The 22,041-nt window shown below is 42.8% G+C and overlaps 2 protein-coding genes across 2 annotated transcripts in view; one reads left to right on the forward strand and one right to left on the reverse strand.

Moving 5' to 3' along the window:
* Positions 1-22,041, forward strand: part of LOC137629445 (protein phosphatase 1 regulatory subunit 16A-like) — a 423,268-nt gene that overhangs the window by 190,776 nt on the left and 210,451 nt on the right. The gene's annotated exons all lie outside the window — the stretch shown is intronic.
* The window catches only part of LOC137629443 (protein phosphatase 1 regulatory subunit 16A-like), an 88,535-nt gene that overhangs the window by 56,207 nt on the left and 10,287 nt on the right, over positions 1-22,041 (reverse strand). The window contains exon 2 of the mRNA XM_068360746.1: positions 11,855-12,703. Coding sequence (XP_068216847.1) covers positions 11,855-12,113 — 259 coding nt within the window. The 5' untranslated portion in view covers positions 12,114-12,703. The remainder of the gene's footprint in view (positions 1-11,854; positions 12,704-22,041) is intronic.

Here is a 22,041-nt window from a genome sequence, read left to right on the forward strand (position 1 = left end):
CAGGCAACAACCAAAGCGGAGTGGTGGTGCGTGGTGGGGACTGCCGTGGGTTGCGGAAACTAACGCATCGCGTCAAAACACAGCAGCTTGACTCCACCTTCCCACTGCTGATGCGGTAGCTCACGCATGTTAACGGAGGGAGCCGCATGTCGGCTAACGTTAACATGCGTCTGGCAGGGTCGATTGCGCATCGGAGGTGGAGCTCTCCGCAGCCGGAGTGTGGGAGCAGGCAGCCTCAGCGTGAGCTAGGCGCACAACCGTGGTAGGTTGTAGGCTAACGAGAGCAGTGTAAACCTTCTCCGCACAAAACTCCTGCATAACCACAGCTAACTGAGTCTGCATAGACTGCAGTAAAGACCACTTAGGGTCTACAAAAAAAAAAAAGGCAACAAACGGAGCTACTGTCCGTTGTGACTGAGGGTCTAAAACAGCTGGTGCGGCAACAGACGGAGTTACTGCCTGTTGCTGTACCACCTTGCCTCTCTTGGGAGGTGTGCAGTCGTCGGATGACTGCAGCGAGTCCGAACTGACCCAGTGGCTACACCTAGGCCGTTGGACTTGCGCGGAAGGGACCGACTTGCACTTAAAAGCTGCAAGATTTGGTCCATGGTTTCTACGAGAAACCTCTTCCGCAGACGAGGAATAAATGGGCTCTCTCGTCTTTGTGTGGGTGGGGCGATCTCACGTCGGCAACGTGTGTAGATACGCCCGAAACCACGGAGGGAAAAAACGTCTGTTCGTCGATCAAGGCCTGTGGAACCCATAAGTCGTACGACATTACTTCTCCCCTGGGCTTGGGAGCTTGTAAGAGGTATCGGACTAGGTGAACAACTGGCACGAACAGACGAACCCTCGGACATAACACTGTAACACTTTGCGCATATCACTTTATCACTTTTGATTTTCTGTTTGCACTTATTTCACTGAAATCGAAACTTTAACTGATTTCTACCTGAAACACGCAATCCTATCCTTCATTAAAAGGTAGTAATTGCGAAAACAGTTTTACAATGCAACAGAAAAACATAAATAAAGATAAAGAATTCAGTGGCTGGAAAAGAGACTAAACACTAGATCAAATAAACTACGTTTACAATCTCTCACCGCATAAAGCCTGGGAACAAGAATAAAACTAGAAACGTTTTACCTTCTTCCCCTACAGCGACTAGGGAGAAGAGTAAAAAACGAATTCAGTGGCTGGAAAAGAGACTAAACACTAGATCAAATAAACTACGTTTACAATCTCTCACCGCCTAAAGCCTGGGAACAAGAATAAAACTCTGGAAACGTTTTACCTTCTTCCTCTACAGCAACTAGGGAGAAGAGTAAAAAACGAGAACAACGTTACCCGCTTGAACGAAACGTTTATTCTCCTCTCTCTCCCTCCGTCTCTATCTCTCTCTCTCTTCTCTCTTGACTTAGCGCCTGAGAGAAGAGCCCAATTATATAACGTTAAAACATGTTATTTGCTAAAAGGAACTGAAAGGTTTCCCAAATAAAAAGTTCCTTTATTTAGAATTTAAACCATTTAAGCTATGAAAGAATGAACGAAACGCTAGAATCGGTTTACTCTTACTGCAACGTGAAACCGTGAAACACTCTCTCTCTATCGTAACGATAGAGCGCATGTTGAACGTTCTGAACGTCAACAACTGCGGAGACTAAAAAACTAAACGTTAGTTCATCTTTGAAAACAGTACGAGACTATCAAAGAAATTCTTTCATAAAACATTAAAATTAAAAAGTATTAAATTCTTAAAAGGTTAAATACGATATGACGGGCTCAATGTTAATTAACTTCGGTTCCAAGAATGGACCGCCTACTATAGGAAAGGTCAATCGAAGAGGCCTATCAAGGCGGAGAGATATAAAATAAATAGATCTATAACTTGTTAAGCAAAATTACCAAAAACCTAAACACACTTCCGTCTAAGGGAAGGGTCGGCCATTTAAAAGTGAAAGAGAGTCCATACTCTCTTCGTCACCATAACTAAATCTATCGAAAACGAATTCAAGTTTTGAAATGAAGATAAAACCCCTGCATAGCGAAAGCTCAAAACTGGAATAGTGTACTTCACCAAATCGTTGTGAAAACATATCCAGTAGGGACGGCGTATTTAGTAGGTCCTGCCATTGGCACGACAGAGGAAAAATTGGTTCTTGTTGACAAGAAGTACCTGAGTACCTACTCGACAGATGGCGCTGTTGTTGTACACCCCCACCTGTATAGCGATCGCTGGCGTATCCCGACCGTAGGTTTTTTCTGTCGAGCAACAGAGTTGCAGCTACATGATCATCGGGTAAGATTAATATTGAAAACTAAGAAATACAACATATTCTACCTACATTTTCAAATCTCTCAAGTTTTGATGCATTGCCAATATAGTGGCCTTTCCTATAGCCAGAATAAATATCTAAAAAGGTTGCGGTCACTCTTATTACTGAAAAATCCTCCACAATCAGCTATAGTAATAAGACAATCTAGTGATATCAAATTAACCATAAAACAGGAAAAACACAGTACACTATGCTAATTTCATAATAGCAGACTTGAAATAACATCTAAATGAATCATTAAATTCAACAACAACAATAAAAATTGAGTAAGGATGCAAAAGTATTACACAGTGGAAAGGTAAGAAAAGATGTATTTGATAAATCCACTACCTTTACATAGCTTCTCATAAAATAAAAATTTACAGTACAGTATACCTAGACTATTCAAAAGTATAAACATCAAATATCTGTAAACAGACCTGTGTGTGTAGTGTGTGAACTGTGAACTGTATTAGAGTGTATATTTTTTTTATCAATTCTGTCTATGAGAAGAGTTGGCTAAAATACAGCTCACTTTATGTAAAAAAAAGTATATAAAAAAAAAATTATGTGAATTTCAAATAAACAATTGCAGTATGTTAAAAACAACACTGTATTTTTCCTACAAAAGTTAAATGATAAATCTCCTTGTGGGAGGGAAAATACAATCATGTAAGTGGGCAATACCCTACAAAGGATGCAAACTACACAAGAATTACATGAATGGAAAACGTTGTATCAGGGTGCTTCTAAAATTAAACAAACAATTGTTGTTATTATTGACGTTGTCACTTTCAACATAGTAATGAAGGAAAAATTACAAGAAAACAAAATACCTTAAACACCCTTGCTTGAGTGGAATCAAATGTATCAGCAGGTGGGTGGGACACAGGTATTCCAGGGGAAATTATAATTTCCTGAGCCCCAAAACTCCCACCTGGTGCAAAGAAAGCACCTAGCACTTAGAAGTTAAAAGAAAAAATATTCAAAAAAATTATGAAATCTAAAAGATCTCTGTAAGCCTTTCAATAAAGGATTAATGGTTGGGAGAATGATTTAAACAAATTAATAGACTTGACAGCACTAATTTCTTAGCCTGGCTCCATCCACTTAAATGTCCTGTTTGATTATAGTTGGGATTTTCCATTGTCTGAGGAGCTTCATTTATCCTTCTTAAGACCCTGTCAGACTCATCTACTGAACTTAACTATAAAAAATGTATCTTTAAAAGCTTTCTGCTCATGCTATACCAGCTTCAACTTGTCTTAGTCAAATGTGTAAAATCTTTGCCCTGTCAGAGCTGTTCTAATTCATTCTTATAGAATTTTCTTTACTTGATTTGCAGAAAATGTTATTTTCATTAGTAAAGTAAATTTTTGAATATACTTAACCGATGATCATATAGCTGTCAGCTCTGCTGCCCGACAGAAAAACCTACGGGCGGAATACGCCAGCGATCGCTATACAGGTGGGGGTGTACATCAACAGCGCCATCTGTCAAGTAGGTACTCAAGTACTCGATGTCAACAAAGAACCAATTTTCTCCTCTGTCCACTGGGTCTCTATTGGGGAGGATGGGTGGGTCCTTTAATTTATGATCATCGGGTAAGTATATTCAAAAATTTATTTTACTAATGAAAATAACATTTTTCAATATTAAACTTACCCGATGATCATATAGCTGATTCACACCCAGGGGGGTGGGTAGAGACCAGCATTACATGTTGACATTATTATGAGCTAAGTATTCCGTACTTCATTTTAGCAGTTATTCAAAATAACAAACATAAAATAAATAAGTACCTGGTAAGGAAGTCGACTTGAACAATTACTCTGCCTTTTTAAGTACGTCTTCCTTACTGAGCCTCGCGATCCTCATAGGATGCTGAGCGACTCCTAGGAGCTGAAGTATGAAGGGTTGCAACCCATACTAAAGGTCCTCATCAAAACCTCTAATCTAGGCGCTTCTCAAGAAATGACTTTGACCACCCGCCAAATCAAGTAGGATGTGAAAGGCTTCTTAGCCTTCCGGACAACCCAAAAACAATAATAAAACATTTCAAGAGAAAGATTAAAAAGGTTATGGAATTAGGGAATTGTAGTGGTGGAGCCCTCACCACTACTGCACTCGTTGCTACGAATGGTCCCAGAGTGTAGCAGTTCTCGTAAAGAGACTGAACATTCTTAAGATAAAAGACGCGAACACTGATTTGCTTTTCCAATAGGTTGCGTCGAATATACTTTGCAGAGATCTATTTTGTTTAAAGGCCACGGAAGTTGCGACAGCTCTAACTTCGTGTGTCCTTATCTTCAGCAAAGCTTGGTCTTCCTCATTCAGATGGGAATGAGCTTCTCGTATTAACAGTCTGATAAAATAGGATAAAGAATTCTCTGACATAGGCAAAGATGGATTCTTAACTGAACACCATAAAGCTTCAGACGGGCCTCGTAAAGGATTTTAAAAAGAACTTAAGAGCTCTTACAGGACATAATACTCTTTCTAGTTCATTTCCAACCATACGAAAAGTTTGGAATATCGAACGATATTGGTCAAGGCCGAGAAGGCAGCTCGTGTTTGGCTAGAAAACCAAGTTGTAGAACATGTAGCCGTTTCGGATGAGAATCCGATGTTCTTGCTGAAGGCATGAATCTCACTGACTCTTTTAGCTGTGATTAAGCATATCAGGAAAAGAGTCTTAAAGGTGAGATCTTTCAGGGAGGCTGATTGAAGCGGTTCGAACCTGTCTGACATAAGGAATCTTAGTACCACGTCTAAATTCCAACCAGGTGTAACCAACCGACGCTCCTTCGTGGTCTCAAAAGACTTAATGAGGTCTTGTAGATCTTTATTGTTGGAAAGATCTAAGCCTCTGTGACGGAAGACTGATGCCAACATGCTTCTGTAACCCTTGAAAGTGGGAGCTGAAAGAGATCGTTCTTTCCTCAGATATAAGAGAAAGTCAGCTATTTGAGTTACAGAGGTGCTGGTCGAGGATACGGATACTGACTTGCACCAGTTTCGGAAGATTTCCCACTTCGATTGGTAGATTCTAAGGGTGGATGTTCTCCTTGCTCTAGCAAACACTCTGGTTGCCTCCTTCGAAAAGCCTCTAGCTCTCGAGAGTCTTTCGATAGTCTGAAGGCAGTCAGACGAAGAGCGTGGAGGCCTTGGTGTACCTTCTTTACGCGTGGCTGACGTAGAAGGTCCACCCTTAGGGGAAGTGTTCTGGGAACGTCTACTAGTCATCGAAGTACCTCGGTGAGTTATTCTCTCGCGGGCCAGAGGGAAGCAACTGGCGTCAACCTTGTCCCTTCGTGAGAGGCGAACTTCTGCAGTACCTTGTTGACAATCTTGAACGGAGGGAATGCATATAGATCTAGATGTGACCAATCTAGTAGAAAGGCATCTAAATGAACTACTGCTGGGTCCGGGATAGGTGAGCAAACTATTGGGAGCCTCTTGGTCATCGAGGTTGCGAAGAGATCTATGGTTGGCTGGCCCCAGGTGGCCCAAAGTCTCTTGCATACATCCTTGTGGAGGGTCCAATCTGTTGGAATTATTTGTCCCTTCCTACTGAGACAATCTGCTATGACATTCAAGTTGCCTTGGATGAACCTCGCTGCTAGTGAAAAGTCTAGACCTGTTGACCAGGTGAGGAGGTCCCTTGCGATCTCGTACCATGTCAGAGAGTAGGTCCCTCCTTGCTTGGAGATGTACGTCAAAGCCGGGTGTTGTCCGAGTTCACCTCCACCACTTTGCCTTGAAGGAGAGACCTGAAGCTTTTCCAGGACAGACGTACTGCCAGTAGCTTCTTGCAGTTGAAATGCATTGTCCTTTGACTCGAGTTCCATAATCCCGAGCATTCCCTACCACCTAATGTCGCACCCCAGCCTACGTCCGATGCGTCCGAGAAGAGAACGTGGTTGGGAGTCTGAACAGTCAGGGGAAGACCCTTTCTAAGGTTGATAAAGTCCTTTCACCAAGTCAGACCAGACTTTATCTTTCCGGAAACCGGGATCGAGACCGCTTCTAGCGTCTTGTCCTTTTTCCAGTGAAAAGCTAGATGATACAGAAGAGGACGGAGGTGTAGTCTTCCAAGTGACACAAATGAACCACGGATGACAGTGTCCTTACCAGACTCATCCACAGCCTGACAGGGCAGCGTTCCTTCTTCAGCATCTTCTGGATGGATAGCAGGGCTGGGGGTTGAACGTCTTGTTCAGCAACGTCCTCATCAGAGGGTTCCTCATCCGAAACTGATGAGGAAACGGCAACGGAGTGGGCAACGTCTGACTCGCTGAATCCGGTCGCACTGGTGGATGCGTGACGGAGCCGGACGCAATATCATGGTACTGCTGCACAGTCTGTGAACTATCAACCATGGGGACGCGAGGAAGTACAGCGTCAACCCAAAACTGTCTAGACTGTCTGGGTTGTGCAGTCAACACCCTACCGGGTTGCTGAGGTTGACGCACTGCGTCACAACAAGTCACCTCTGCTGGTTGTTGAACGTCTTCCTAGTGACACACTGAACGTCAACAACCACCTCCGAGCGTCGCTTAACGTCAACGTGCGACTGGCAACCCACACTGGGTCGCATCGGTGGAGGAACCACCTCAACTGGTGGACGCGAGTAGGATACCTCAGCGTCAACAGGGCGCACAACCAACCGGTAGGAAGGTTGTTGGCCAGAAGGTTCTTCTCCGTAAAAAGTCCTCTATCAAGGACACAAGCTTGGACTGCATGTCTTGCAGCAAAGCCCATTAGGGTCTACGGGAGCAGGTGTGGCAACAGACGGGGTTAGCGACTGAAGCGGAACCATTTACCATCCCTGGAAGCCTTGTTATGCTTTAATTAAAGTCCAGAGGAGGCTAAGCAGCTTAAGGCTCCTCTCCAATTGACAGAGTCCTCAAAGGAAAATCAGTAGGAGGGAGAACAGCACTTTCTCATCTACAGGAACCTAGTCCGAGAAAAGCTAGGTTATCTCAGTGAGGGTCTCACTGGTGCATAAGCAGCAGACCAGAAGGCAACGTTATGTAACTGCTTGACAGTCTGTGAACTGTCAAAAACTGAACTGTCAACCACAACAGGTACGTGAGGACATACAGCACTGGTGCATTAGCAGCAGACCAGAAGGCAACGTTATGTAACTGCCTGACAGTCTGTGAACTGTCAAAAAAAACTGAACTATCAACCACAACAGGTGCGTGAGGACATACAGCACTGGTGCATTAGTAGCAGACCAGAAGGCAACGTCATGTAACTGCTTGACAGTCTGAGAGCTGGCAACAACCAAAGCGGAGTGGTGGTGCGTGATGGGGACTGCCGTGGGTTGCGGAGACTGACGCATCGTGTCAAAACACGGCAGCTTGACTCCACCTTCCCACTGCTGATGCGGTAGCTCACGCATGTCAACGGAGGGTGCCGCACGTCGGCTAACGTCAACATGCGTCTGGCAGGGTCGACTGCGCATCGGTGGTGGAGCTCTCCGCAGCCGGAGTGTGGGAGCAGGCAGCCTCAGCGTGAGCTGGGCGCACAACCGTGGCAGGTTGTAGGCTAACGGGTGCAGCGCCAACCTCTCCGCAGCCGGAGTGTGGGAGCAGGCAGCCTCAGCGTGAGCTGGGCGCACAACCGTGGCAGGTTGTAGGCCAACGGGTGCAGTGTCAACCTTCTCCGCACGAAACTCCTGCATAACCGCAGCTAACTGAGTCTGCATAGACTGCAGTAAAGACCACTTAGGGTCTACAAAAGCGGCAACAGACGGAGCTACTGTCCGTTGTGACTGAGGGTCTAAAACAGCGGGTGCGGCAACAGACGGAGTTACTGCCTGTTGCGGTACCACCTTGCCTCTCTTGGGAGGTGTGCAGTCGTCGGATGACTGCAGCGAGTCCGAACTGACCCAGTGGCTACACCTGGGCCGTTGGACTTGCGCGGAAGGGACCGACATGCACTTAAAAAGCTGCGAGATGTGGTCCTTGGTTTCTTACGAGAAACCTCTTCCGCAGACGAGGAATAAATGGGCTCTCTCGTCTTTGTGTGGGTGGGGCGATCTTGGGTAGATACGCCCGAAACCACGGAGGGAAAAACGTCTGTTCGTTGATCAAGGCCTGAGGAACCCATAAGTCGTTCGACATTACTTCTCCCCTGGGCTTGGGAGCTTGTAAGAGGTCCCGGACTAGGTGAACGACTGGCACGAACAGACGAACCCTCGGACGCAACACTGTAACACTTTGCGCATATCACTTTATCACTTTGATTTTCTGTTTTGCACTTATTTCACTGAAATCGAAACATTTACTGATTTCTACCTGAAACACGCAATACTATCCTTCATTAAAAGGTAGTAATTGCGAAAACAGTCGTATAATGCAACAGAAAACATATATAAAGATAAAGAATTCAGTGGCTGGGAAAGAGACTAAACACTAGATCAAAATAAACTACGTTTACAATCTCTCACCGCACATATCCTGGAAACAAGAATAAAACCCTAGAAACGTTTTACCTTCTTCCCCTACAGCGACTAGGGAGGAGAGTAAAAACGAGAACAACGTTACCCGCTTGAACGAAACGTTTATTCTCCTCTCTCTCCCTCCGTCTCTATCTCTCTCTCTCTTTCTCTCTTGATTTCGCACCTGAGAGAAGAGCCCAATTATATATCGTTAAAACATGTTATTTGCTAAAGGAAAAAACTGAAAGGTTTTCCAAATAAAAAGTTCCTTTAATTTAGAATTTAAACCATTTAAGCTAAGAAAGAATGAACGAAAAGCCAGAATCGGTTTACTCTTACTGCAAAGTGAAACCGTGATACACTCTCTCTCTATCGTAACGATAGAGCGCATGTTGAACGTCCTGAACGTCAACAACTGCGTAGACTAAAAAACTAAACGTTAGTTCATCTTTGAAAACAGTACGAGACTATCAAAGAAATTCTTTCATAAAACATTAAAATTTAAAAAGTATTAAATTCTTTAAAGGTTAAATACGATATAACGGGCTCAATGTTAATTAACTTCGGTTCCAAGTTAGGACCGCCTACTATCAGGAAAGGTCGCATATAAACAAACATAAAAATTTATTTTTATATGTTTATAATAAATGGAAAGTTAATCGAAGAGGCCTATAAAGGCGGAGAGATATAAAATATATAGATCTATAACGTGTTAAGCAAAATTACCAAAAACCTAAACCCACTTCCGTCTAAGGGAAGGGTCGGCCATTTAAAAGTGAAAGAGAGTCCATACTTTCTTCGTCACCATAATTAAATCTATCCAAAACGAGTTCAAGTTTTGAAATGAAGATAAAACCCCTGCATAGCGAAAGCTCAAAACTGGAATAGTGTACTTCACCAAATCGTTGTGAAAACAAATCCAGTTAGTAACAGCGTATTTAGTAGGTCTTGCCAGTGGCACGACAGAGAGAAAATTGGTTCTTTGTTGACATCGAGTACTTGAGTACCTACTTGACAGATGGCGCTGTTGATGTACACCCCCACCTGTATAGCGATCGCTGGCGTATTCCGCCCGTAGGTTTTTCTGTCGGGCAGCAGAGCTGACAGCTATATGATCATCGGGTAAGTTTAATATTGAAAAAAAACAAATACAGCAGTGAAATCACGAATATAGTACCCTTTTGGATATGTCAGGTAATCACATGGACTTGCTATACAGTAATGATCTGGACAATGATTCGTTGCAGTTAAAGGTATGGGACCTTCATATACATACTCTTGACTCACCTCTGTTCCTTAATAGTATTTTAGAACTTAGTGACTTCCTTCAAGCAGGATCATGGCAGTGGTACCTAACATTTGTTAGGTATTATTTGAGAGAAAAATGCATAAGCATTTGGATGTATCCTCACTGGAACTGTTTTTAGAGACAGGACGTGTTATTATGCTGGAACACATCAATCAACTTATATAGATCATTTAATAGTGAATAAAAATCCTCAGTGAGAAGGGATTTCGTTACCATGTACAGTAGTGTAATTGTAAAACAGAAAAAGAGCTGTGAAAGGGAAATTCAGGGAAAAGTCATCCTACGTATCAATGACGTCGATAACACAGACTGGGCAAGTAAGCTGGACCTTTTAATGCCACCAGGACTTGATGAGCATCACCACACTGCAAATGAGCAGAGGTGCAGTGTCATTACAAAACGGAGGAAGATTGTTGGACAAACGTAATCTAAGACAATTTGTGACTAACCAGTTTTTTCACCAGGGTGGTTCCAGATCAATGTCAGCATCTGATAGTCTTTTTCTGCTACAGCCCACAATCTTAGGTTCCACATAATGGTTCATGGCTGTTATGGTTACCACTAAAGAGTGGCATTTAAATCCACATCCTGAGTCACACTAGTGAAGTCAAGTTAAAAGCGTATCTTTAACATGTATCAAAAGTTTCTGGTAATCCTTTATTATTATTATTACTAGCCAAACTACAACCCTAGTTGGAAAAGCAAGATGCTATAAGCCCAAGGGCTCCAACAGGGAAAAATAGCCCAGTGAGGAAAGGAAATAGAGAAATAAATAAATGATGAGAATATATTAACCATATATCATTCTAAAAACAGTAACAGCGTCAAAACAGATATGTCCTATATAAACTATTAACGTCAAAAACAGATATGTCATATATAAACAATAAAAAGACTCATGTCAGCCTGGTCAACATAAAAACATTAGCGGCATACTGCCAAGGTCTACTTGCATGCTCGTCTTCCAGGCTGGAAAGACAAAGTTGAGTTTTTATCTTTTTGTCTTCAATCCTCCTACAGTACTGTAAATGACTTGGCCTGAGTAATTATGACTCCTTCCTCCTAAATGGCTATTAAACACTTATATGATTGATGAGTTTATGATGAAAAAAACATTATTTCTATTACACAAAAATTCAAACTCAATCAATAGGGTGAGTTCCCTTCTCACATCCCCATACTTTGATCTGTAACACAAACAGTATACGAAGCAGGCACCACATATGCAAGAATAGGCATGTGCAGTATGTACAATACAGTACAGGTGAATTATATCTTGAATGAAATGAGTTGGTATGACTGAAATTCCTCCTCCAAAGAAATAGGGCAATATATAATTAACCCTTTTACCCCCAAAGGACGTACTGGTACGTTTCACAAAACTCATCCCTTTACCCCCATGGACGTACCGGTACGTCCTTGCAACAAAATGCTATAAAAATACTTTTTTTTTAATATTTTTGATAATTTTTTGAAAAAATTCAGGCATTTTCCAAGAGAATGAAACCAACCTGACCTCTCTATGACAAAAATGAAGGCTGTTAGAGCAATTTAAATAAAATATACTGCAAAATGTGCTGGGGAAAAAATAACCCCTTGGGGGTTAAGGGTTGGAAATTTCCAAAGAGCCTGGGGGTAAAAGGGTTAATGGCTTAGCAAGAAAAATTTTATGTAATAAAAACACTTTAACAAAATGAACATTAGAGATATACAGTAGACAATATGCAAACGTAACAAGTTTATTTTTCATATATCTGATATAATGCTCATAGCTCACCTTCATCAATATCATTTCGTGCTGCTGCTTCCAGTAACATGACATTGCTTATAAAATTTACTTTCTTGCCATTCTCCCGTCTTCTTTTTTGAGCTTCATTTTGTGCTGTCTTTTCTTTTTTGGACCCAGCTACTTCTTTTTCCTTTTGAGAATACTTTTTCATTTGCTGCATGCGACGCCTCCTGGCCAGCTTCAGCCGTTCTTGAGTAGAAAGCTTTTCAATGTAAGCCATTTCGGCTATGAGCTCGCTGTGATCCATTGTGACACTTTTCGTTGTGTAACTGACAACAGACTAGATTTACCACTAATTTGGAATGTATAGGTTGTACCCTGGAATGCTTGATTTCTATCACAGTAATGAATCACCACTTCCGCAGGACAAAAACTTTCATCCCTCTATTAACTCTCAGGGAGAGACATCAAGTAGGCAACAAAAAAAGATAACTTACACTAATCATTATTGTTGAGGGTATACTTAATTGCCCCCTGGAGATAAGGCACAATGATGCAAGGTACAAACAAGGTAGAGTTACAGATGTTAACATACCCATTAAGGATATCATTTACCATCAAATCACATTTCTTGGTTTACACTAAAATTCATTACCAGTTAGTAAAATCCAACAGAAAAAAAAAAATTCTAAATCACTTGTGCTGTTTCATCACATGATTTCCCAAGTTATTAATACTTCACTGAGGTATAAACGGTTAAAATGTTTCTAAAAATCCACTGGTAACAGTGTGGATATTGCTTGCTACTTAGAGCCCAGCTACAGCAGTTTAAGGTTTCCATTTTTCATAATTCTTATCTGTCACTAAAATGTGTAATCTGAAATTTTTAAAAGTTCCCTGTAAAGGACAATAAAGGTTATCTGTTAGACAGCAGTAAATACTTCATGAAGATTAAATCAAATTACTTTTATATTACAAGACAAATATATAACCTTAAATATTAAAGGGCAAAGTTCCACATGGTGCAAATTACACATAATTGAAGAGTGTTTCATAAATACACTCCTATTTCTACTCAGGTGTAGGCAAATAACACATTAATAACTGGTAACTAGCCTTATGCAATCTGTAATTTTAAACCGCAGAAAACTATGAACAAGAATCTGGTAAGTATTTCTATCATAAGCTACTTTAGCAAAACCACCAAGCCCCCTTTCTATATCTTACAGATCCACTAAGGGATTTATTCTAAAATACGAAAAACCACCATATGGACACTACAAATAACCTTTACTATCACACATTTCCAGTGATTAAGCCTTCTGTGATAAACAGTATTGCAAAATTCGCATAGGTCACGTTTACAATTCTACCTTCTCCACAATGCTGGACTTCAAAATCTTGTCAAATTATTGGGTAACATCCAAAAATAGACAACGAAAAGTTATAAAGTGTAGTGTACTTAACATTTTGGATTTTAAAAGTATAAACGAAACTCAAAATTTATGATGCTACATGTAGCTGACAAAAATGACAAAATGTTATTTTCATTAGTAAAATAAATTTTTGAATATACTTACCCGATAATCATGTAGCTGTCAACTCTGTTGCCCGACAGAATTCTACGGAAGGGATACGCCAGCGATCGCTATACAAGAGGGGGTGTACTCACAAGCGCCACCTGTGGCCAGGTACTGCAGTACTTCTTGTTGACACCACTTCAATTTTTCCTCGGTCCACTGGTTCTATGGGGAGGAAGGGTGGGTCAATTAAATCATGATTATCGGGTAAGTATATTCAAAAATTTATTTTACTAATGAAAATAACATTTTTCAATATTAAACTTACCCGATAATCATGTAGCTGATTCACACCCAGGGAGGTGGGTGAAAACCAGTGTACATGTATATCAAGAAGCTAAGTATCCCGTATTTCATATTATCAGTTATTCAAAATAACAATGAAATTACAAGTACCTGGTAAGGAAGTCGACTTGAGCCATTACTCTGCCTTAAATAAGTTCGTCTTCCTTACTGAGCGCAGCGTTCCTCTTAGGAGGCTGAACAACTCTAAGGTGCTGAAGTATCAAGGGCTGCAACCCATACTAAAGGACCTCATCACAACCTTTAACCTCGGCGCTTCTCAAGAAAGAATTGACCACCCGCCAAATCAACAAGGATGTGGAAGGCTTCTTAGCCGACCGTACAACCCATAAAAAGTATTCAAGAGAAAGGTTAAAAGGTTATGGGATTATGGGAATGTAGTGGCTGAGCCCTCGCCTACTACTGCATTCGTTGCTACGAATGGTCCCAGGGTGTAGCAGTACTCGTAAAGAGACTGGACATCTTTGAGATAGAATGATGCGAACACTGACTTGCTTCTCCAATAGGTTGCATCCATAACACTCTGCAGAGAATGGCTCTGTTTGAAGGCCACTGAAGTAGCCACAGCTCTCACTTCATGTGTCCTTACCTTCAGCAAAGCAAGGTCTTCTTCCTTCAGATGAGAATGTGCTTCTCTAATCAGAAGCCTGAATAGTAAGAAACTGAGTTCTTAGAACTTGGAAAAGAAGGTTTCTTGATAGCACACCATAAGGCTTCTGATTGTCCTCGTAAAGGTTAAGACCTTTTTAGATAGTACCTAAGAGCTCTAACTGGGCAAAGTACTCTCTCCAGTTCATTCCCCACCAAGTTGGACAGGCTTGGGATCTCGAACGACTTAGGCCAAGGACGTGAAGGAAGCTCGTTTAGCAAAAACCGAGCTGCAAGGAACATGTAGCCGTTTCAGATGTGAAAACAATGATCCTGCTGAAGGTGTGGATCTCACTTACTCTTTAAGCTGTTGTCAAGCACACGAGGAAGAGAGTTTTTAATGTGAGGTCCTAAAAAGAGGCTGATTGGAGAGGTTCAAATCTTGATGACATAAGGAACCTTAGGACCACGTCTAGATTCCAGCCTGGAGTGGACAACCGACGTTCCTTTGAGGTCTCAAAAGACCTAGGGAGGTCCTGTAGATCTTTGTTGGTGGAAAGATCCAAGCCTCTGTGGCGGAAAACCGCTGCCAACATACTTCTGTAACCCTTGATCGTAGGAGCTGAAAGGGATCTTACTTTCCTTAGATATAACAGGAAGTCAGCAATCTGGGTTACAGTGGTACTGGTTGAGGAAACTGCATTGGTCTTGTACCAGCTACGGAAGACTTCCCCTTGAGACTGATAGATTCTGAGAGTGGATGTTCTCCTTGCTTTGGCAATCGCTCTGGCTGCCTCCTTCGAAAAGCCCCTAGCTCTTGAGAGTCTTTCGAAAGTCTGAAGGCAGTCAGACGAAGAGCGTGGAGGTTTGGGTGTACCTTCTTTACGTGAGTTAGACGTAGAAGGTTCACTCCTAGAGGAAGAGTCCTGGGAATGTCGACCAGCCATTGCAGTACCTCTAAGAACCATTCTCTCGCGGGCCAGAGCGGAGCCAACCAACGTCAGCCGTGTCCCTTTGCGAGAGGAGAACTTCTGAAGTACCCTGTTGACAATCTTGAACGGCGGGAATGCATACAGGTCGAGATGGAACCAATCCAGCAGAAAAGCATCCACGTGAACTGCTGCTGGGTCTGGAATCGGAGAACAATACAACAGGAGTCTCTAGGTTATCGAGGTAGCGAACAGATCTATGGTTGGCTGACCCCACAGGGCCCAAAGTCTGCTGCAAACATTCTTGTGAAGGGTCCACTCTGTGGGGATGACCTGACCCTTCCGGCTGAGGTGATCTGCCATGACATTCATACCGCCCTGAATGAACCTCGTTACCAGCGTGAGCTTTCGATCTTTAGACCAGATGAGGAGGTCCCTTGCGATCTAGAACAACTTCACGAAAGAGTCCCTCCCTGCTTGAAGATGTAAGCCAGGGCTGTGGTGTTGTCAGAGTCCACCTCCACCACTTTGTTAAGCTGGAGGGACTTGAAGTTTATCAAGGCCAGAAGAACCGCCAACAACTCCTTGCAATTGATGTGAAGTGTCCTTTGTTCCTGATTCCATGTTCCCGAGCATTCCTGTCCGTCCAAAGTCGCACCCCAGCCCGTGTCTGATGCGTCCGAGAGGAGAAGGCGGTCAGGTTTCTGAACAGCCAAAGATAGACTTCCTTGAGAAGAAAGCTGTTCTTACACCACGCGAGAGAAGACCTCCTCTCTTCGGAAACAGGAACTGAGACCGTCTCTAGCGTCATGTCCTTTATCCAGTGAGCAGCTAGATGATACTGAAGGGGGGGAGGTGGAGTCTCCCTAACACGATGAACAGGGCCAGCGATGAAAGTGTCCCTGTTAGACTCATCCACTACCTGACTGAGCATCGGTTCCTTCTCAGCATGCTCTGGATGCATTCTAGGGCTTGGAAGATCCTTGGGGCCGACGGAAAAGCCCGAAAAGCTCGACTCTGAAGATCCATACCCAGGGAGACAATGGTCTGGGATGGGACGAGCTGAGACTCCTCAAAATTGACCAGGGGGCCCAGTTCCTTGGTCAGATCCATAGACCATCTGAGAATCTCCAGAAAGCGACGACTTGTGGGAGCTCTTAAAAGCCAGTCGTCTGACGGAGCCGGACACAAGATCATGGTACTGCTGCACCGTCTGTGAACTGTCAACCATGGGGAAGCGAGGAAGTACAGTGACAACCCGAAGCTGTCTAGACTGTCTGGGTCGTACAGACAACTCCTTATCGGGTTGCTGAGATTGCCGCACTGCGTCACAACAAGTCACTTCTGCTGGTTGTTGAACGTCTTCCCAGTGACACACTGACTCCGTAAACAAAAAAATCCTCTAACAAGGACTAAGCTTGGACTGCATGTCTTGCAACACAGCTCAAGGTCTATGGGAGCAGGTGTGGTAACAGACGGGGTTAGCGACTGAAGTGGAACCATTACCTTCCCTGGGAGCATGTTATGCTTAAATAAAAGTCCATAGGAGGCTACGCAGCTAAAGGCTCCTCTCCAAATGACAGAGTCCTCAAGGGAATATCAGAAGGAGGGAGAAAAGCACTTTCTCATCTACAGGGACCATATCCGAGAAAAGCTAAGTTCTCTCAGTGAGGGTTTCACTGGTGCAAAAGCAGCAGACTAGAAGGCAACGTTATGAAACTGCTTGACAGTCTAGTGAGTTGGCAACAACCAAAGATGTGTGACTGAGAAGCATGCGGTAAGGTATGCAGAGCATGTTGTATGCAGAGCATGCTGTATGTAGAGCATGCTGTAAGGTAAGCAGAGCGTGTTGCATGGCGTGTAACATTTCTCAGAAATTCCATGACCAGTGCTAGAGTGAGTAATATCGCATTACCGTCCATTGAAAGTGCACGTGCCGAGGGAATTGATTAAGACTGTTTTGTTGATGAATTTGATAGCCGGCATGATAATCGTAGAATTAAGCTACACTAAATGTACTATAATCTACTTCACCTCAGGAAAGGGAAACTCGCCCTGTTGGCAACACTGCATACTTCATGCATGCTTGCATGGGGTTTAATATCAACATAATATTACCTTACATTCATAACTCATGATTCATTTGTTTAGAAGATATTTTTGCCATATTTTGCGATTTGTTAAAAATATATTGCAAGGAATACATATATATTTTTATATAAGTAATACAAATAACCTCCATTATCATAATGTTTGAGTAGGCATACATGTATATGATTACAAATGCAAGTTATGAAAGCAATGAGGTGTTATTACTGTCATTTGTTATTCCCAAGTTGAATGGGAAGAAGCTCAAGTTGAGGAAAAAAAAGGCAGATGCATGCGTTGAGGTGGCTGACTCATAGCATGAGGTTGCTGCCTCAAGAGTTGCGCTTGCTGTAAGGGTTGCGGATGCGCAGTAGCAGGTTCCTGAGGAACGAGTTAAGGTTCCTGAGGTGTGAGCTGCGAGAGTTGAGGTAGCGGCTGCGCAGAACGCAGTTCTTGTCTCGCGAGTTGAGGTTCCTGAGGTGCTAGCCTAAGGAGTTGAGACTCTTGCCTTGAGGAGGGTTTAGGTCGCTGCAGTGAGTGCTGAGGTGGCTGCCTCATTGATAGAAGAGGTTGTCGTACCTCAAGAGATTGTTGCCTCGCTGGTGGAACCGCAAGCGGAAGCGGAGGAAGTAAGGCATAAGACTCCTGCTCCCATTGCTGAGGTTGCCTTAAGGAAGGTTAAGGTTGCTGCACAACGCTGGTAACTGGCAACTCAGAACGCGGTAAGGTAGCCTGAGGAACCTCAACTTCGTACGCCTGGCAGACTGGACTGCGGTGAGGCGGAGCTCTCGCAGGAGGAGGCGGAGGTTGCTGCACACCGCTGGTAACTGGCAACTCAGAACGCGGTAAGGTAGCCTGAGGAACCTCAACTTCGTACGCCTGGCAGACTGGACTGCGGAGAGGCGGAGCGTTTGCAGGAGGAGGTGTAACCTTCTCAGCCTGAAACTCACGCATTAAGACCGCAAGCTGCGACTGCATGGACTGCAGCAAAGTCGTCTTGGGATCAACAGACGATAAGGTCTGTTGAGGCAAAGCCTTAATAGAAGATGAGGTCTGTTTAGGCATCGCCTTACCTCTCTTAGGAGGTGTGCAGTCACCTGATGACTGAGGAGAGTCAGAGCTAACCCAATGACTGCATCCGGGTTGTTGAACTCTAACTTCGTACGTCTGGCATAGGTCTGGACTTTACGTTTAAGAGGTCTTGAGACCTGAGACCAGCGTTTTCTCCCCGAAATTTCTTCTGCAGACGAGCAAAATAAGGGCTCAATCGTCTGCGGGTGGGAGTGACGGTCTCTGTAAGACACGCCCGCAACCACCGAGGATACTTCTGTGCGCCGATCAAGGCCTGCCGAACCCTTTTGCCCTTCGACATTGCTTCTCCCCTGGGCTTGGGAGCTTGCAAGAGGTCCCGGACTGGGAGGACGACTGGCACGCACAGAAGTACCCTCACGCACAACACTGACACACTTTGCGCTAATCACTTATCACTTTTGATTTTCTGTTTGCACTTATTTCACTGAACTCGAAACTTTAAGTGGTTTGTACCTGAAACACGCAATTCTATCCTTTCTCAAAAGTTAGTAATTGCGAAAACAGAATTACAATGTAACAGAAAAATCTAATGAAAGATAAATAATTCAGTGGCTGGAAAGAGACTAAACACTAGATCAAATAAACTACGTTTAAAATCTCTCACCGCATAAAGCTTGAGAACAAGAAAAAACTCTAGAAACGTTTCCCTTCTTCCCCTAAAGAGACTAGGGAGAAGAGCAAAAACGATAACGTTACTCGCTTGAACGAAACGTTTATCCTCCTCTTTCTCCCTCCGTCTCTATCTCTCTCTCTCTCTCTCTCTTGACTTAGAACATGAGAGAAGAGCCCAATCATATATATCGTTAAAACATATTATTGTTAAAGGAAAAAACTGAAATATTTCCCAAAATGAAAAGTTCCTTTATTAGAATTAAAACCATTAAGTTAAGAAAGAATGAACAAAACGCTAGACACGGTTACTCTTACTGCAACGTGACACCGTGAAATTTCTCTCTCTATCGTAACGATAGAGCGCAAGTTGAACGTTCTGAACGTCAACAACTGCAGAGACAAAACAAAACGTTAGTTCAACTTTGAAAACAGTACGAGACTATCAAAGAAATTCTTTCAAAAACATTAAAATAGCATAATATGTTAACAGGTAAAACCGAAATGACGGGCTCAATGTTAATTAACTTCGGTACCAAGAAAAGACCGCCTACTATTAGGAAAGGTCGAATATAAACAAATATAAAAATTAATTTTAATAAGTTTATAATAAAAGGAAGTTAATCGAAGAGGCCTATAAAAGGCGGAGAGATATAAAATAAATCTATAACTTTTGTTAAGCAAAATTAAGAAAGAGAGTCTATACTCTCTTAGACACCAACACTTCCGTCTAAGGGAAGGGTCGGCCATTTAAAGGTGAAAGAGAGTTCATAATCTCTTCGTCACCATAATTAATCAAATTAATTCCAAAAGTTAGCTAAGCTAATAATAAAACTTCCTGAATAGCGAAAGCTGAAATCTTAGAGCAATACTTCACCAAAAGCCGTGAACAAGACTCCAAAATTATAAGCGTATCCATGAACGTCTTGCCGGAAGCACGACAGAGGAAAAATTGAAGTGGTGTCAACAAGAAGTACTGCAGTACCTGGCCACAGGTGGCGCTTGTGAGTACACCCCCTCTTGTATAGCGATCGCTGGCGTATCCCTTCCGTAGAATTCTGTCGGGCAACAGAGTTGACAGCTACATGATTATCGGGTAAGTTTAATATTGAAAATTCATAAATAATTTGTATTTTTCCTAACGATACAAACTTTTAGCTATTTATTAGGAGTACAGTTCTATTTTCGGGGAAGCTGAAAGGACGAGCCAATAGTTAGCAGGGAGTAGGGGGGTAGCTTGATACCACTCCCACACCTGTGATTTAGCTAACTTTGCTTGGAGGTAGGACTTCAAAGGGGATAGGGCTGGCGGGTACGTTTGTATAAATAGCTAAAGGTTTGTATCATTAGGAAAAATACAAATTATCTATAATTTGTCATTTGTTCCGTAACTGAAATACAAACCTACGCTATTTATTAGGGATGACACACCCATTTGGAGAGTGGACGTCCCTGCCAGTCTGGCTTTTTGGCTCTACCGGGGGCTCCTTATTTTGAATAGGTTTGTACTAAAAATAAGGAGTCCCTGCTCCTCGCTTAACCTTGTTACATAAGGTCCGCGGCCTACACGAGCTGTGTATTGAGATATTTAGAAGTGTGACTATCCAGGTAAAAGTTATTCTGAGTCTTTGTAGGAAAAACCGTTGTAACCAAGACTTTCCCAAAACAAACTCACCAGGGTATGGGGACGCAACAGTATTAGCTTAATACCAGGTACACAAGGAAGCATGGTTTACCTGCAATTGTTTGAGGTCAGCTTGTGTAGAGAACCCAGGATGCTGCTTTCCCCAAGACAGGGGAGGATGAAGAAAAGAATAAGAGCCAGTCAAACCTTTTCATTCACATAGATTAAAACCGGGTAACCATGCCCTTAACTTTCTGCTACTTGTCCAACAAGGAGCTTGGGGGTATTATACCAGCTGTTGTGCAGCCACCACAGGGCTGTGAACGTATTCTGACGTTTCCACACCCCAACCTGTAAAATCTGCGTCACTGAGAAGTTTCTCTTAAATGCCAGGGACGTAGCTATGCCCCTAACATCGTGAGCTCTTGGGCGACGTGGAGGAGGAGGGTCCAGCTTCAGGGCATGGTGTATGACCTTGCGCATCCAAGCAGAAATTGTGATTTTAGAGACCCTCCTCTTGCTCCTCCCTGTGCTGACAAAAAGTGCAGGCACACAGGGACGGGCTACGGCTGTTCTCTTGAGATAAAGCCTAAAACTCCTCACTAGGCAGAGTAAGAGATGATCAGGGTCATCAGTTACAGAGCGGAGACTTGAAATCCGGAAGGAGTCGAATCAGGGATACACCACTCCCCGATTCTGAGTCTTGGCTACAAACTCAGGGACGAAGCTCAACGTTACCTTCCGCCATCCCCTCGAATGGGTGATGTCATATTGAAGACCATGAAGTTCACAGACTCGCTTGTCCGAAGCCAAAGCTAGTAGCAACATTGTCTTCTAAGTGAGATGGCGATCTATTGCCTGGCGAAATGGTTCAAAGGGAGGTCCCTTTAGAGACCCGAGAACTCGAACCACGTTCCATAGGGAGGTCTCACTTCAGACTCAGGACAGGTAAGTTCGTAACTCTGTATGGATAAGGAAAAACCAAAAAAAAAATTGAGCTAAATCACTGGTGTGTGCATGGGAGTGGTAGCAAGCTAGGCCCCTTACCCTGCTAACTAGCAGAATGGATAATTAACCCTCGCTAAAATTTTAATGGCTTGTCTTTTCAGCTTCGCCGAAAGTAATACCCCTAATAAATAACGTAGGTTTGTATTCCAGTTATGGAACAAATACATTGTGAAGTACAGTACTGTACTCCACTGTCTTAATATTAAGTAAGTTTTCTGGTTAGCAGATACACTAAAAAAAAAAAAAAAAATATCAAAATTCGGATAAAGATTTACAGTAGTTGTAATTGAACTTTCCTCTTGGAGCTGATACTAACCATTAGTTATTTAAAATCCCCATGACTTTATACATATAAAATGAAATTAAGGTTTTATAAGACTTTCATTCATGAATAAATCATAAAAAATTATAAAA

Source organism: Palaemon carinicauda, chromosome 37 (assembly GCF_036898095.1).
Source record: "Palaemon carinicauda isolate YSFRI2023 chromosome 37, ASM3689809v2, whole genome shotgun sequence".
NCBI lineage: Eukaryota > Metazoa > Arthropoda > Malacostraca > Decapoda > Palaemonidae > Palaemon > Palaemon carinicauda.